General features: G+C 48.3%; 1 protein-coding gene across 1 annotated transcript in view; it reads right to left on the bottom strand.

Annotated features, from left to right (window-relative positions):
* The window catches only part of CAPN8 (calpain 8), a 71840-nt gene that overhangs the window by 28491 nt on the left and 25087 nt on the right, over nucleotides 1-18262 (bottom strand). Inside the window, exons 3-7 of the mRNA XM_063114473.1 lie at nucleotides 4984-5102; nucleotides 4316-4449; nucleotides 3298-3466; nucleotides 2246-2329; nucleotides 691-776 (exon numbers count right to left, since the gene is read on the bottom strand). Coding sequence (XP_062970543.1) covers nucleotides 691-776; nucleotides 2246-2329; nucleotides 3298-3466; nucleotides 4316-4449; nucleotides 4984-5102 — 592 coding nt within the window. The remainder of the gene's footprint in view (nucleotides 1-690; nucleotides 777-2245; nucleotides 2330-3297; nucleotides 3467-4315; nucleotides 4450-4983; nucleotides 5103-18262) is intronic.

Below are 18262 nucleotides of genomic sequence, written 5' to 3'. Positions count from 1 at the left end.
CCCCAGCGCCAACCCTTCTCCCCCGTGCCAGCTGTGCTGACTAGACAGAAACCACCCTTTGCTTTCCCCACCCTCCTGCACATGGGACATCGATTCCAGGGCACAGCTGTCCTGGGACTCCACCACCTCTGACTGCCTCCCCTCACCAGCAGAGAGTGCCCAAGCAGAGCCCCTCCAGCTGACGATCAACACCTGCCCGGGTCATGAGCTCACAGGTGAGCACCCCTCCCACCCGTGGAGGTCACTGCCTGTTGGGGCCTGCGGCTCCTGGGATCAAGTTCCATCTTCTCAGCATCCTTTCCTCTTGGTGCTGAGCGGTTGGCCTTTGTCAGAGCAACCAGTGTTTGTGGAGTGGAAAGAGCCAGGCTGTGAGTGATCCATTTGACCTTTGGATCACCATGGTGTGGTGGGTAGGAAACAGGAAAACCCTTCAGTGCCAAGCAAAATTCGACAGAACTGCCAAACTTCCAAATGCCAAGGCAGAAATCCAGAATCGAAGGCTACAGCTAAATGGTTTTATTCTGCTTTCCCAGCCTGGAACCATTTCCTGCTCTTTTCTGAACAGGCTGTGTGATGTGTGGACAGTAAGTGCTGCTGGACCCCCTGCGATGTCCGCCTCATTACCGTGCATTTTACACCACACCTTTCCGCAGAGGGAGGCAAGGGTTGGAGAAGGGAGGAAGAACCTACTCATCGCTCCAGGCTCCCGACCACTCCACTTCACCCCACGGATTCCTGAGTCTGATCAGCTTCTCTGGACGGCCGTGGAAATCCACCTGCAGTTCCACACACAGAAAAGAAACTGAATTACAGGGCTCCTGCCACCTTGCATTCACATCTGCTCCTGAGAGGATCTGCATTAAATTTTTCAGATGTCCCGAAGCAACCACACTTTTATTTTCTGTTAATGCATGTTTTCAAGCTTCAGCCAAGTGCTCTATTTTTCACAATTTGTTGGAATAAATGAAGAGCAAGCCTAACACAAAAACAAGTTTATGTCTGCTTGAACTTGGATTTAGATTGTATAGTTGACTAAGATTGACTCAGTTCTTAAAATATGAGACCTAATAATAAATGTCCTCCAAACAAATACCAACAGCACAGCACATTTATTGAGCATGTACTATGTGCTATGGACTAAGCATTACATTAAGCACGTCAGATGAGTTATTGCCCCATTTAAACCTCACGGCAATCCTGTGAGATGGATACTGCTATTACCTTCATTTTACAGCTCAAAAATCTGAGAGTGAGAGAAGTTATCCAAGATTACCTGATTAGTAAGCGGTATGTGCAGGATGGGAACCCAGGTATTCTGTCTCCAAAGCCCCTACTCATAAATCCACACATACCACCTTCCCATACTATTTATTAAACACTCAAATATGAGCCCCCTTGCACCTTGCACAAGTGTTTGTGTTCACGTACGCACACACAAGCCTGATGGACACTAGTTTTCATTGCCTTGATTTCCTTCTGTCCTCCGTGATGCCCTAGCCCAGTGTTTACACCTATGTGTTCAGTTTGTATTTACGGGATTGCCTGGACTAAAGAGCATATTCATGAAACACAAACACATGTAATGAGCATCTGTGCCCATTTGAATAAACAACAAGAACTGGACATACATCACATTTCCCTTTTTCCTTGGCTATTGGGAAACCCAACGCAAAATTAATTTCTCAGTGGTAGCACTGTCTTTAGCGCAGATTGATATTTTTTACCTTAGTTGTATGGTTTTATTGTCTCTATGCTTTTCACCTCAAATCCTTTTTGGAAGTAGGCAGAATATGGAAAATAAAAATAATGAAAATTAGAGCCCACGCTCTCTCCTTGGGTTGGAGGGTGAGGAACACCCACGTGCCTCCCCGTTACACACCCCACTTTGGGGATCCCGTGGGTTTCCACTATTTTTCTACACAAACATACTTTGTGGAATGTGTGTAGAATCTGACAATCTCTACAACTTTCCTGGCCGCACATCAGAAGAGAACCCATAGAGCTGAAGCTCAGAGAGGTTAAGTTATCCGCCTCCGAGTGGGTGGGAGTAAAGAAGGCCCTTGTCGCGCACAGGCAAGTGCTAACCACACATCCGGGGCGTAGGGTTTCGTGCAGGCAGGGCAGGGAGGCTCAGAAGCCAATTCCGAACCTCTTACTAGTGATCACCTCTCTTTTTCTCAGGGATGCCCTGGGTTTACATTAATATCGCTACATATTGCCCTCCCCTCCTCCCGCCCAATTGTACCTCTTCGGCTCCAGTGACAGAGTATGCGTGACTCTTAACCAGCTTCTGGCTGGTGATGGCCTCTGCTTCGGCTGCACAGGAGACCTGGGTCGAGGAGAAAGTCTGCTTAGAGTGACTCACCCTGACTTCATTGGGGCCGGCCCTGCAACGTTTCCAAAAACACACTACACAGCCATGGGGCCCAGTGCGGGACTGGGGGTGCAGACGCAGCAGTGAGCCTCAGGTAAATACAGCGTCTCCACCCAACCCTCTTGAATTAGGCCTGCGGTTCCAGGCAGGTGCTATGGGGCTGCCAAGCCTGGAGTATGACTCGCTAGCCTCCAGGAGTGACCCCACGCTGCCTGAAGAAGACGGCTCTGGACAAGCCTGGCTCTGCGGTGCTTCACTGAGTGAGCTTCCCAGTCGTCCTTCCTCTTTCACCAGCAACCTCTCCCCTGGGCCTCATATCACCTCTCCACCAAAAACACACATCTCCTGCTGGGGTTTTATAGAGAGGAGAAAGGGAGAATATTCTTGCTTTGTCGTTCACATATCTGAGATGACCAGGTATGGGCAAAAGAGGAAGGAAAGCAGCCAGAGGGACAGGTAAAAACAGGACCGTCAGGGCTGGTGGACTCCAGCCTCTGGTTTCCACCACCACCTTGGAACTCCATACAACCAACCCTCCAACTAAGCTGTGGTTTCAGAACCTCTGGCCTTTTCTTCAGGGATCTCCGAGTCCATCAAGTATTGTCAGTCATATTTGTTTTCAAAAATCCCAAGATTATTTAGCAAAAAAGTAAGGCCTAGGATCCAGGGCAATTCCAGCAGTACTAAAAGGGCTCTAACAGTTAGGGGGAAATTGGGGCTCCTATAATGCAACTAATCCTAGTTCCCACCCACTAGTTAGGTCTTAACCAGCTCCTATGTGCCCAGACCCATATATGTCTCCAGACTGGCCCATTAAGTTCCAGACTCTGCCCTGGCCTGGAGCTCTCCCACCTTCTCGTCCCTGTCCAGTCCCTTGCCCACCACACGTGAGAGAGGGAACAGAGAGAAGCCATCTGGCTCACATCGATGGAGCAGCCCAGCAGAGAGTGAGCACGGAGGGCCTTCCGGATGATGTGATACAGGTTGGCTGGAGGCTTCTTCAGGTCGTAAAACTCAGAGATGCCACCCGTGAAATCCTCAAACCCCTCCACTGTGGACCCTCCAGCAAGAGCCTCATAAGAACCATTGAGCCTGTTGGGAAAGAAGGAAAACATGCACCATCCACAGCCATTAGCAATGCCAGAGAGGGGACCACAGGGGCTGGGGACAGGGGTGGTGCCAGGACATATCGTGGTCTGGAAGGTAAAGGAGGGCTCTTTGCCAATTTTGCCTATGGGACAGCACCTTAAGCCACTGTTTTATGCAGCCAGCTCAGCACTTTACTGGGTACGGACCTCAGACAACCTCTCTCCAAGCTACCCACTCTCTCCTCTACAAAGCCAAGGGCAACTTCCAGAGCTGACCCCAGCTGCTTGGGTTTCTGGGGGCTGGTGGGGATGAGGGGGACCCTCCCTCAAGGCTGAGAGGCATCTGCTGAGGCTTGCTTTGGAAACAGGACTGGAAAGGAACTTGGGCTGCAGAAAAGGGTATCAGTAAATGAAACTGATTAAAAAAACCCGAAAGAAGCTTTGAACATCAAATGCCAGTGGGAAGGAGAATGACTTCTGAGGGAAGGGTAGAAACTTCGTTGAGTTTGGTTTCTAAGTATATTTATTTTATTGTTATTATTATTATTTATTGCTCTTCATCATTCTTTTAAAAATTCACTTTGCCTAAGAACTTGCCTTGGGGTTTGAAAGAGGAAGAAGCTACAGCCCCAAGAGGCGAGGTGGCTCATCCACACGTCCAGGTGGGACAGAGCTGAGATTTTAAGCTCCAAGCCCAGATTTCTGTTTCTCTTCATTACTGAGAGATGCTTTCTCTCCCACCCATGGTGGCCCATGATGCTCCGAGTCTGGGGTGGGGAGACGTTAGGGGAGGGGTGGGTGAGAGCCTTCAGAAGGCTCTGGGGTCTCCCAGCTCCTGGCCGCCCCCACTTACTTGGCGTAGGCCTTCTCCAGCAGTGCACTCCAGAACTCACTGCCTTCTTTGGAATGCAGGAAGAGCAGCTGTCCATTCCTGGTGGGCAGCCTGTCATCCACGACCACCTCCACCCACTCTCCGTACTGCCAGAACTGGGGGTGGGAGAATACAGCAGCTGCTCACATGGACACACAGATGGGCAGAGAAGTCTCTTCAGTGGCCCTCTGATGGGTACCCTGTGCTATCAATGTTCAAGTCTTGGACCTTTTGTGAGCTCCAAGATCCTTAAGAGAGGATCTGTGTCCTACTCCTCTGTGCACACACATAGGAGAGGCCAGATGAACCAGGAAGCATCTAGTCTAGACTCTGGGTTGGTGGCAAGAGAGCTTGCCCAGCATCACCCAGTGGCAACAGTGCGTGACCCGGACCCACATAGCCTGACCCTCAGTCCAAAGTGTTTGCCTTAAGGCACATGGCCTGTGGGAGATGGGAAGGGGTGGACATGGGATGACTGGATAGATGCATAAGGCAGTGGTTGTCAGACTTCAGTGTACATCAGAATTACCTGCAGGGACTGTGAAAACATGGGTTACTGGGCCTCATCCCAAGAGTTTCTGGTCTAGTAGATCTGGGTGGGACCTAAGAGCATGGAAAGTATGGCTAAGGCCATGAGTGAGGCACAATACCTGAAAATGAAAGATTCCCGCATAGTTCTTCTGGAAGTTCTGGTCCCTGGGGACCACCCGGTAAAGCAGCTCCTCATTCAAGGTCAGGGAGGCAATGGCTGCCAGAAGCCAGCAGTCACCTGCACAGTGTCATGGGGGACACAGACTGGTCAGGCCAGGCCTGCAGGCTCCCTGCTTTCTCTGGCTCTCATTGTCCCCTTCCACCCAGAGTCCATATCATACCACTCCCCCCAAGTCAGATAGTCAGATTCTCTGAACTGCGCCTGCAGTAGTCAGCTCCTGATGTGTAGGGAGCGGTTTACCCAGGACGGAAAGTCGCTTCTCCTCCAGGTCACCCCCACGTGCTGACCATTTCACATCTCCTAGGCTCTCACCAAGGAGTAGAAAATGGGAAGGAAGAAAGGAAAAGGAAAAAAGTAGTCCCTGTGGTCCCTTATTAGCAACTCTGATAAATTTGGTTGAGGAAACACTGAAGCTATTTAGCCAACCGTGATGTGCACATATAAGTGCATACGTGTGAGCATGCACGTGTGTGTGTGCGTGTGCGTCTGTGTGTGCGTGTGTGCTACTCGTGACCTTGGGTGATGGAGAGTCATCTCTACGTGGTCTTTGGAGAGTACTGCCCTTTCATGTGTCAGAGCTCACCGACAGCCTTGACGCCTCAAGGCGTATAACACCCTTGAGAAGTTGATTAGCATTAAATCATCATAATTTGAGGCAGAAGAAATAAAAGTCAAGAGAGGTTAAAAATCCCCCGGCTTGGTGTTGGTCACCTTGGAGATTCAAGCACACGCGGAATGAAACAGAAAGCCCCTTTTCATGTGAGTCAGGACCTCCCAGACAGACGCCACCAAGTGGAGCTTCCTGGGAAGCATCACTGTCCATCATGGGGTCAACTGCAAAAGACTAAGCCCAGGCCACAGATGCTGCTGGCTTGCCTCAACACTTCGTGGTGGGTCTATCTTCCTGGAAGTGAAGTGACCTTGCTCACATCCATTTACATGCACTTTCCCCACCAGCCGCTGAGGTCTCAATGTCAAGGGTGCTTCTCATCGTGTGAAAGAATGAGTCACCTTACGACCCAGTCCTGCCTCTTCCCAGCTGTACTGCAGATCCCTGCAGATCCTCCAGAAGTCTCGGTTTTGGTGCACAAGTCCCAGTTTCTTCTATTCATTTGGTTCACATGGTTCCAAAATCCTGCCTATATGTCTCGGTCTTCATCTTTTCCTATAAAAAATCTGAACCTTTTCAACACGTCTTCAGATGGGAGGCCCTTCAGCCTTTTAGGGACCATCTGAGGGCGTGTCTAACTCTGTTTTCTTTTAAAACTGTGGTCAAAGTTGCATACATATTCCAGGTGTGACCACACTGTGGATTTCTCAGACTCAGGTTGGCCAAGCAAGCGGTGAGTCAACTGTGACCCAGGAACCCACCCCTGAGGACCTGCCGACACTCAGAACAGCTCCCTCACCAGGTCATCCTGGAAAGCACGTGCCTCCAGCTGCCCCAATCTTTCTCAGCAAATGGGTACATAACTTGATCCAGATTAATTCCTCTCTCTCTCTCTCTCTCTCTCTCTCTCTCTCTCTCGTCACACACACACACACACACACACACACACACACACACACATATTTACTTTTTGAAGCGCTTTCTGGGTCCAGGAGTCAACCTGCTTCCTGCCTCCCTCTCACCAGGTGCTACTGCACTGACAAACACCACCCTCCTGATGACACCAGCGCTCCAGGGTGAGACTAGACCTGGTGGCCGAGGGAGATAGAGTTGGCATGGGCAGGCAGGGGTTATGTCACTTATCACCAGAGAAGCCTTGAGCGGGGCAGCATCCCATTAAAAGGCAACTTACGCAGAGTGAATAAAATACGACCATTTCCTCCTCCAGCCCAGCTCCTCCCAGCACCTGTAACATGAAACAGCCCAGTTTCCCAACCCAGTTCCTTCTCAGGAAGAAACGGCCCAGTTTCCCAGTCCAGTTTCTTCCTATGAACACCGGTGACCATGTCATTCCTTTGCTCAAAAACCTGCGACTATCCTCTATTGCTTACAAATGAAATAAAAACCCTAACAGGGCATCAAGACTCTGCACAACACGATGCCAACGTACTTCTCCAGTCTTTTCCCCGCTGTACCCCACCATGGATCTAACCTCCCAATCAAACCTGGGTATGCACAATAGGTGCCCTGGCCTCTGTCACTGCCATGCCCTTCCCCATGCGTCCCCTCTGCTTGCAAGGTCTCAGCTGCAGCTTCACCAGCTGGATCTTACCCCATCTCCATGACGCCTTTCCTGACCCCCCACCCCCCGAGCCCAAAGTCAGCTCTTTCTTTGTACATCCTAAAGACTGCATTTACACTTCTCTCACACACTTACCACAAGCTGCCGCAGATCATAGTCAGCACCAGACTGGACTCAAAATCCCACTCATGCATCGACCCCCTGCTGCAGCTTTCCTGGACACTGCTCTGGGCCTGTCTCACTGCCCCAAGCCCTCCCTACTCAGAGGCCCCCACCCTCTCTGAGGCTGCTTGCTCCAAGGCCACTTAATCACACCTGTTTATCTTTCTCCCCTGTTCCTCTCTGGTCTCTTCCTGTAGAGTAGGGCTGTGGATTCACTCACTCAGGGCTGTTGGTAACCCCAGTAAGTGGCTGACACATAGTAGGGCCTTAATAAATGTTTGATAAATAGAAATAAATAAGCAGATAACCAAACGAATCTATGAATCATTTTGCGTTCTGCAAATCTCCAACAGCACCTTACATATGTTTGCACCTGAATCTCCCAGGTCGGTGGGGAAGAAGGGTCCAGTAGGGATGTGCATTGAACCCGACCAGATTCCACTTCCACCAGCAGCACGGCCCTCTGCTGTCTAAAGCTCTCAAGCAGAGGGAGATAAACAAGGTAAAACAAGCACAGAGGCACAGCCTCTGGGGAGTGCACAGGTGACTGCTGTGCAAGGTCTCTGGAGCAGGCGGCTTCTCGAAGAGCTCAGAGCAGCTGCATGGCCCTCAGTGCTGGGTATGGCCCTGGCTCTCCTCTGATGTGAATAGTCTTGCTCCCAGTCTGAGCTTCCAACAGCCCATCCAGAGCACCTCCTCCACATTACCATTCAAGGCACGACAACAAAGTGCCCCTCAGTTGCTGACATCAAATGAGGCTGCCTAGCTGGAGGAGAATTTAATTTTCTCTTCATCTGCCTCACTCCTGACATTTCTTAGGGTCCACTGGCTCCTGCAGCAAGCACAGGGGCTCTGAGGAGGTGCTGTGACTGTGCAGACTTTTGGATCCTTGCCAGTTACTGTATAAGGTGTGGATGGGTTGTCATGACAAGGATGCTTTTTCTAAGAAGTATATCCACATGAATGTGTTCCCACTCACAGAGTCCTCTTGGGAGGATGAAAACTTACTCTGTTGCTCAAAACATTTCGGAAACTTGTTTGGTGACCTGCCTTGAAGCTTGTGGCACATTCTTTGGGCTCTTCTCAGTGGGAACACAGCTTTGACCTTTGAGCTAGTTTTAATGTCCAAAAGCAGTCAAGAAGCTTTTGGATCCAAGTTTGTTGGTGAATAAGGTGGACAGAAAGGCTGGGCAATCCCTCTATGGATAAGTCCCTCCTCCCCAGGACCCTCCAGCTGGGCTGGTCGTGGGCTAGAGCTCTTGCCCATGAGCTTTGATCTCCTGATGAAGTGGAAAGGCGCGGGATGAACGTCAACACATTTGGGAGAGCAGAGCAGAAACACAGAGTGAGTCTGGGTCTCCCAGGACATTACTGAAAACTGCACTCACCCTGGGCTACCTATCTTCAGATTTCTTGTTAAAAAGAAAAATTAGCCCCCTATTTAAGTCACTATAGTTGGGTTTTAAGCTGCTTGCAAACATTTTTCTGACACAATAAGAATGACTATAAAGTGGTTTGTACGTCCAAAGTACATCCCATAAATTAATTTTGAAAAAAAAAATTTTTAACAAAAGGAATTCCAAAAAAAACGTGGGAACAGGAACAGCTGAAATACATACATTGCCCTACACATTGGGTTGAATGTGCTCTAGGGAGGCTGGAAAACCTAAACGGGCATTCCTGCGTCTGGTCTCCCAGGCGTGGTCACAGCCGTGAAGCTGCCCTGCACGGGCATTTGCATATGGACCTCAACCAGCTGAAACAGGGCAGCACCGCCTGAAACAACAAGGGCTCCCCCAACCCCAGTAGGCACGTGCGACCTTGAAGTACAGGAAGGCGCTCTTCTCAGGGACAAAGGTGAGGATGTCCTGAGCCTCACTGGCGCACATGCGTGTGCATGAACAGGCATGCACGCTGTCAAAGAGAAGAGGACGAGAAAGAGGAGCCTGGGCCTGGAGAGCCTGGGATTCTGTCTGACCCACCTGGGTAGGACCAACGCTGAAGACTGAACAGGAGAAACTGTTCTCTTCACCCAGTGCAGAGAACCAGCAAGGAGGCCCCGTGTGTGTGGCATGCAGCAATAGATTGGGCTGAAATAGAGGTTCCCCAGGAGGGGCATTGGGGTAACCCTTTTCCAGCAGTGTGGTGTCACTGAAGCAAACTTTAGCTGCAAAGCCTTTGGGAAAGGGAGTCAGTGCCAGGAGCAGCTTGAGGAAGGAGTAAGTTTCATTAGAATCACAAAAGGGACAGGTACTGTAGGAGGACCCACAGTTACCAGAGCAGGCACAGCCATGAGTGGGGGTGGAGTTGACTCTACTCTGATCATCTGTTAGGAAACTTTGTGTTTCAGGTAAAAGTTCTTATGGTCAAAACAGAAACCCACCCAGTTGTGACATTTGTCAGTAGGAACTTAATGAAAAAAGAGGGCCAACAGGCAGGGAAACTGGATGTTGACAGCTCTGGGTTTCATAAACAAAGTAACTAGAAACAAGAAATCCTGCCCAAGGCTTGTGGGTACTTCTTGAAAGCTCAAGAGAAAAAGAGATTTCTAGGGCCGGCCCTGTGGCTCACTCGGGAGAGTGAAGCGCTGATAGCGCTGAGGCCCCGGGTTCGGATCCTATATAGGGATGTCCAGTGCGCTCACTGGCTGAGCGTGGTGCAGACAGCACCAAGCCAAGGGTTGCGATCCCCTTAATGGTCAGAAAAAAAAAGAGAGAGAGAGACTTCTAGAGCCTTTTCAGACTGATTACAGTGAGGGGATATAATGCCCTTAGTGGGAAAACAAAACAAGAGGCAGGTTAGAATCCTTTCTCTACATTTACTAGCCATGTGAATTCAGGAAAGAAATGCTACCTCTCTGAGCCGTGGCTTCATGATCTATACAGTAGAGTAGTAATTGTGCCTACTGCATTAGGTACTGGCAATCAAACTAGATCAGTAACACCTAGAACACAGTAGGTGTTCACCAAGTTATGGTCTCCACAGCAAACAAGGCTGAGAAGGAACAACCACTGGAGTAGGAGGCAAGCCCATCCCGGTGTGACGTCCTAGAAGCCAAGTGAAAAGAGTATGCCAAGTAAAACAGTTTGATCAGCTGGGTCAGATATTGCACGTAAATTCAAGAAGAAAAGGAGTGAAAACTGACCATTGGATTAGCAGCACAGAGGTCCTCAGTGACTACAGCAGAGATATTTACTGTTTACCAGCTCTCCAGGTGCTCCCAGCCCCCTCACAGGACTGTGTGACTGGTTCTAGCCAACGAGCAATTAGTGATGAGTTTCACTTCCAGACCAAAGTGTGTAGGAGCCAGCACACAGCCCTCCAGCTCTCTCACCCCCTGCTGGTGTGACCTGGAAGGTATCTGTTCTAGATGGCACAACTACAAGATACAAGCAGCCTGGATATGAGTCACTGCTTGGAAGAGATTTGCTTTAGAGAACTCCAGAACCCACAGAAAACTTTATGTGGGCAGGAAATAAACCTTTAGGTGTTAAGCCATTAAAAAATAAATTAGAGTTGCCATCCTTCCCCTTACCCAAATGATGATGCGACATTTGGGCCACTCATAGACTCTTTAATTGAGCAGGATTTAGGCCAATGAAGGAGCTAGAGTGGGGTCTCCTGGGTCACTGGCCTCATGGAAAATTCTGGAAACTATCTGGGCCTTGTTCTTCCAAATCCTTATTCAGGTTGTCTATGTAATTGATTTAATATATATTAAAATGATAAACTGATTTTTTTATTCCACTCAAGTAGTGATCCCCTAGAATTCCTTGCCCATTATGTCAGCAGGCTTCAGGGCTTCCAGTGAACAGTAGACAGATACCAACCATAGCAATGTAGTCATTGCTTTGCTCTGTCAAAAAAAATTTGTCTACCAAGAGACAATAATCCTGAGTCAGGCTTTGTTAGAAAAGAAATCTCTTAATTCAAAAATTCCCTTTACACATTTGAAATCAAAGCTTGAAGGTTTGAACACCTACTGGTGTTATAAACTGTAGGTAGCAAGAACTCGAGCTACAGCTTAAGGGGATTTCTCAGACACCACGGGAAGCAGTGGAAATGCTTATGGGCTGCAGGTGGGAGGAGAGAGGAAGGAAAGAAAGGAAAGAAAACAGGCCAGACCTTGGAACTCCTCCAGGATCTCCCCCGCCCCAGCCCTGAGGTTGAACAATGGCGGGTTGGAGACAATAGCAAGACCCCTGACAGCTTGAAGAGGAAGCCAGAGCAGAGGGTAGAGAGCACTTACACCTGCTTCCCACCTGGGAGTCTGGGAGCAGAATAAAAACGGCAACATAGGGGCCAGCCCGTGGCTCACTCGGGAGAGTGCGGTGCTGATAACACCAAGGCCACGGGTTCGGATCCTATCTAGGGATGGCCGGTTAGCTTACTAGCTGAGTGTGCTGCTGACAACACCAAGCCAAGGGTTGAGATCCCCTTACCGGTCATCTTTAAAAAAAAAAAAAAAAAAAAAGGCAACATGGAGTGCTTAGGCAGAGGGAAGGTGAGAGACACGGCAAAGAGTGTCCCTCGGCCACCTGTGATGACTGGGCTGAGGGCAGGAGGAAGCGAGCAGACTGGTCCCATTGCAGGGGCTGCAGCACTAATGTGGGGCTGAGTCAGCCCAGGAAGGTCCGCTGGACCCTGAGGGAAGCAGAAGAAGAGACCATGCTATACACCAGTCGCATCTCCAGGAGTCCAGCAAGGACCCAGTGGATGACACAGTGTCGCTCAAGGACTACCTGGCCCTCCCCATTGCCGGCAGGAATTTAGGCCTTCCTTATATCCAGGCACCAACTTGGGAGGAGGGGTAAAGCCCTTAAGAAGTGAGAAACCACCTTAATCCATTTGTGCTACTGTAACAAAACACCAGGCCCCGGGCCGCTCACAAACAACAGGAACTTATTTCTCAGTTCTGGGGCCTGGGAAGTCCAAGATCGATGTGCCAGCAGACTCAGCGTCTGGTGAGGGCCCGCTTCCTGGTTCCTAGGTGGTGTCTTATCACTGTGTCCTCATGTGGTGAAGGGGGTGAGGGAGCCACCTGGGGTCCCTTTTATAAGGGCATTAATCCTGTTCATGAGGGCTCTACCCTCTCTACCTAATCACCTCCCAAAGTCCTCACCTCTTAATACCATCACATTGGGTGTTAGGATTTAACATATTAACTGGGGGGGACACAAATATTCAGTTTATAGCACCATTCAAATAGAGTATTAAACGAAGAATATTTATCCAAAAGAGACAAGAACCTGAAATAGGTGGAGGTGTGATACCTTTAATTGGCTGGTCTGTTTCCTTCCTGCTCATGGTCAATGGAAATTGGGGCTCCCCAGCAAGCTGAGAACAGTTGAGAAAAACAAAGAATACCGTGCTGATTGCACACCTGGGTGTAATGTAAAGATTTAGACCCTGCTAATATACGCTTGTTTTTTAAAAAACGTCTTCAATATTTTATCACAGCTGAGGCATCTTTTGCTCTTCCATGTAAGGCTGCTCGAAATGTTTTTATACACATGCTGCGTTTTAGCTCTGCATATTACTGCTAAGCAGTCACAGAATACTCTTTCTCTCCCTCCCACTGGTGAACATAACTTTTCAAGCCCTTAACATTTAATCTACAACTTTTTGACTACATTAAAACATAAACACACACACAAACTTTTGGCTATTCTTGCTTGTTAATTCCCATCTCTCTGGCTAGACTGGAAGAGGGCTGGAGGCAGACCATGGGTCTCATGCCTCTGAAAGACCTCATAAAATGCTTACTGAACAAATTCACTTGGTGTGAATTTTGTCAGAGGTGATTTGAAAATTCCTATCTTGATTATCAGTGAAAAGGTCTTATTTGTAGTTGATATCTCAAGCAGGGAGAAATAAGGCAGCATATATTTATATATATATGTTTGTTTGTTTTTTAATTATACATACATATGGGTATGATGTTGATTTTCAATAATTGTGTAGAACGTGTGGTGGTTAGATCAGTACAGTTAGCTTATTTATCATTACAATACACATTCTGTGTCCATTGACCAATTCCTCATTAGCCCCATTTCCTCCCTCTCCCCTCCCTTTTTCTACCTCTAGTTTTCTAAAATTTCAATGTATTACTGTTATTGTTGTTTCTTTTTTTCCCTCTGTCTCTCTTTATTGCTCATTTGTTTATTTATGGATTCCATTCCTGGTTATGAGTGAGAACATGCAGTATTTCCTCTTTCTATACCTGGGTCGTTTCACTTAGGATAATTTTCTCCAGGCTCATCCTCGTTGCTGCAAATGGTAGAATTTCATTCTTTTTCATGGCTGAGTAGTATTCCATTGTGTATATACTGTGTAGGACTAGAATCAAATTTGGAACTTAGAGCTCAGTTAATTCAGTTAATAAAGCTGCTACAATAGAGGTGTATCTAGCTAGAACAGGGTTCTCAACTTCAGCACTGCTGACATTTTGGGATGGGTAAGTCTTTGTTGTGTGGGGTTGTCCTCTGCACTATAGGGTGGTCAGCAGCATACCTGACCTCTACCCACTAGGTGCCAGTAGGACCCCCCCCCCACACACACAGTGTGACAACAAAAATGTCTCCAGACATCATCCCCTGCAGGGAGAATCATTGACATGTAATGAGCCAGAAGATTTACACAGTAAACTCAGGGCTTGCAGAGGGTCTTCCTGCATTGGAGGAGGTTGGATAGAATAGCTTCTCATAAGTCTACAGTTCTAAACAATTGCTTAGGGTTACACATTCACTGACGATCATGACGGTGATGTCCCTTTAGCCTATCACTGCTAGAGCTTGCTGGGACCCACTCTCTGCTTCCCCTTCTTTCTCATCCTTCCTTCCACCTTCTCTAGCTGAAGGAGACAGCAGCAGTCCACGGAAGTCTCTGGCTTGCTCCTCAAGCCTGGCACCCCTTCCTGGAATCAGGTCTCATCTCGCCCAGCTTCCAACATTCACTTCTCTGAAGACCTGGCTATCGTGTGCTAGACTCAGGCCTACCTGGATTTGGGACAATAAACTCTTGACCTCCTGGGGGCCCTTCAAACTATATAACTACACTATTCTTCATTCTCTCCAAATCGTACAGATGCCAACCCTCACCCCTGTAAATAGAGGTAAAGCTAGGCATTCCTGAACCTGCCAGGCACTAGCTCAACTGGGTTGCTTGTGCCCCCCCCCCCCGCAGCCCTGATCCTCCCCTGTGGCCACCCTCCACCCCCGAAGATATATCCCTCTGCCCTCTCCCCCAGCTAGCCCTGGAGCACAGGTGGCTGCCAGCCTTGGTGATACCTGGTTCCAGCTCTGCCATGGACTTTTGGCATCCCCAGGTGCTCCTATTTACTCTGAGATCGTTGTCATCTGCTCCCCCAAGCTACATCACCATCCGATAGCAGCACCCGTGCAGGCTGGCCAGGTGGCTCATAGGACTGGGGAGTGAATGAATCGTCCACATTTCCACCCCTGAGCATCCATGCTTTAAGTTCCCACATAAACAAAGCAAAACTCAGAAGCCTCCATTTAAATCTCTATCCTCTGAGAATTATTTAGTAAGCCTCCCCCATCTTGCACCAGCCTCCAATCCTCCTCAGAAAACATGTCCTGGGATGTTCTCTCTCTTCAGGCTTAAGGGCTAGCTCCTCATCACTCGCCAGTACTGAGCAAGCATTGCTATGTGACACTGGGATGAGAGAGATGTAAAGGACATGGTCTTTGCCCTTGAGAAGCCTAAGAGCTTAGAAGAGTAGAAATAGCACAGGCTTTGGACTCAGAAAGCCTGTGTGCACCAAAAAGAATACCAGGCTCAGCCCTTCACCCTCCAGGAGTTTTCCTGAAATCACGTAAGCACACCCTGGTTAGTGTGTCACAGGAAGAGCACCTTCGGGTAAAAATTGTAATTGGGATGCCGTTAGGCTGGGGCAGCTTCCATGCTTTAAGTTCCCACATAAACAAAGCAAAACCCAATGTAAACAGTAAAATGAAACCAGAGACTTTGCCAATCAGAAGCCACCAACTAACCTCTAACTGGGGTCTGTCCATTCTAACCAATGAAATGTATTTTCTCTGTCTTACTTCTGCATTCAGCCTATAAAACCCCATGCTGCTGCCCTGGAGCTCTCTGAGCCTCTTCTGGCTTTGAGTGCTGCCCGATTCATGACTCCTTCCTTGATCAAGTTAATTTTGTTAAATTTATTTGGCATAAAGTTTGACCTCTGGCACTTCCTAAATTTGAATCTTTAGGTGCTTTGCACTAGGTAAAGGTGGTGTTTGATCCCCACTTGCCTGGTGAGTAAAGCTGAGGCCCTGAGCCATCAGATGACCTCTCAGGGTCAGACAGCATCAGAACCAGGCTAGTCTAGCAAAGTTGTGGCTTGTTGCCTTTCCCACACCCTGCAGTGCCTCTCAGAGGCCGAAGTAAACACGGTCATCACCATTTGAAGTACATGCCCCAGACCTCTGCACAAGGGAGGAAGAAACTTCACAGACAGCTCCTCCTCCCGTTAGCCCACACATAGCCTCTCCTTGTCCTCACTTTCCATCTACCTTCAGCCTTCCTCTCCCCACTCTGTGCTAACATTTGGTTCACCCACTGACCTACCTTATATAATAAGAGCATCTACCTACATTGCAATAACCTAAAATAGTTGCCACTTCTTAGAGTTGCTATGAAGATAAAAATGAGATCAGATGTCTAAAGTGCTTAGCTTAGCACCTGCCACATAGAATACCCTCAATAAACCTCCTTATCATTAGCTGTTATCACCCAGCACACAAGTATCCCCAAACACAGGGGAGCCCAAACAAGTGAATCAGCAGACTCTTATTGAATGTCTACTACCTATAAGAAAACAAAAACAGAAATTACACTAGGAAGTTGCTGGTGCCCCCCACCCCCCAACACTGCCCCCCCATGTGGCCCATGAGGCAGAACCGCAGCCTCGCTCCCACCCACACGCCTCCCTCAGGCAACAGCTCCTCTAGGTTCTCAGTTGCTCAAGCCTGAGAGCCATTCTGATTTCTTTTCCCTCCCTCCATCACCCACTCCAATTGTTTCCCAAGTGCTTCTGATTTTATTCCTAAATAGCTCTCAAATCCCATCCTCCCCTCTAACACCACTGCCACCGCCTTCTCTCCCACTGGGTCCCTCTTTCTCCAAATATTCATTTTCCAGAAGCTGTAATTAGGAGGTTGCAGAAAGAAGCAAAATTGTTATGACATGAGAATATTCATGAGTTTTCACCCAACCATCCCTTCCCACCTAACACTAGTAACACCAACCACGCCAGCCTCATGGGCAAGTACAACACGAAGTGATTGCAAAGTGATGTGTGGAACACTTTGCTAAGTTTGCAGGACTTCATGAAGCTGATGAAAGTGACCTTGGATCTGTTTCCGAGATGTTGACCAGGGCAAGCCTGGCAGTGTTAAGCAGTCACGGCCGAGGCTCAGAGCAGAACGGGCCCTTGAAAAGGAATAGCCTGTGCACTAAAGGATGGAGCAAGGCCCTTGGGAAACTGATGGTGTCTTTGAATGTTTTCATGATCCTACTCTGAAAGTCAAGCAGGTAGTGGAAGGGGCCGCATCTCACTATCTTGTAATTTTTTCAGAAAAAGTACACCTCTGAAAAAGTCAACAATTGAGTTGTTCCTTGTTCTAAAAGCTAGCGCAAAGCTGCTGTTAATACATAAGTATTATAAAATATAAGAAGCAATTTTTCATAACATTTGTATCATTTCTCAAAGTGAAGTACTAACCAAACCTTTTCAAAAAACGGTTTACTAAGAAATGCAGGCCTCCTTTTCACTTTTCGTGGCCCCTTCCAGTACCATTCATCCTCACACGAGAGTCTTTCGTACTGCAGCTGTCTCCTACCTGGTGTTTCCACTTTCTACACTGCCCAGCCCTGCTTAGAAACCTTCCATGATTCCCCACTGTCCTCAGGAACAAAGTCCAGAATAAAGTGCATGCCTCCCTCTCTGCGTGGGCTCCCGCAGCCCCATCTGCTTGCTCCGGCCCTGCTGCGTCCCTGCAGGCCCTGCCCCGTGCTGTGCTCCCTCTAGCCCGGGGACCTGCATTCACATCACTCCTCCGCCTGGAACCCTCTTCCCTCCCTCTCTACTGAGAGACAAGAGACAGTGCCTGTTTGTTCCCCACTGTGTCTTGGCATGAGGGAGACACCTAAGAAATATTTATTTATTTATTTATTTATTTTTTAAATTTTATTTTGTCGATATACGATGTGGTTGATTATTGTTGCCCCTTTACCGAAACCCCCCTCCCTCCTCCCTCTCCTCCCTCCCCCCGAACAATGTCCTTTCTGTTTGCTTGTCGTATCAACTTTAAGTAATTTTTGTTATATCTTCTTCCCCCTCCCCGGTTTTCTTTTTGTGTGTGTGTGTGTGTGAATTTATATATTAATTTTTAGCTCCCACCAATAAGTGAGAACATGTGGTATTTCTCTTTCTGTGCCTGACTCATTTCACTTAATATAATTCTCTCAAGGTCCATCCATGTTGTTGCAAATGGCACTATTTCATTCGTTTTTATAGCTGAGTAGTATTCCATTGTGTAGATATACCACATTTTCTGTATCCACTCATCCGATGATGGACATTTGGGCTGGTTCCGACTCTTGGCTATTGTAAAGAGTGCTGCAATGAACAGTGGGGAACAGGGATACCTTCGACTTGATGATTTCCATTCCTCTGGGTATATTCCCAGCAGTGGGATAGCTGGGTCGTATGGTAGATCTATCTGCAATTGTTTGAGGAACCTCCATACCATTTTCCATAGAGGCTGCACCATTTTGCAGTCCCACCAACAATGTATGAGAGCTCCTTTTTCTCCGCAACCTCGCCAGCATTTA

Source organism: Cynocephalus volans, chromosome 11 (genome assembly GCF_027409185.1).
Source record: "Cynocephalus volans isolate mCynVol1 chromosome 11, mCynVol1.pri, whole genome shotgun sequence".
NCBI lineage: Eukaryota > Metazoa > Chordata > Mammalia > Dermoptera > Cynocephalidae > Cynocephalus > Cynocephalus volans.
Note: the sequence above shows the minus strand (reverse complement) of the source record. Positions and strands in the feature narration are given on the sequence as shown.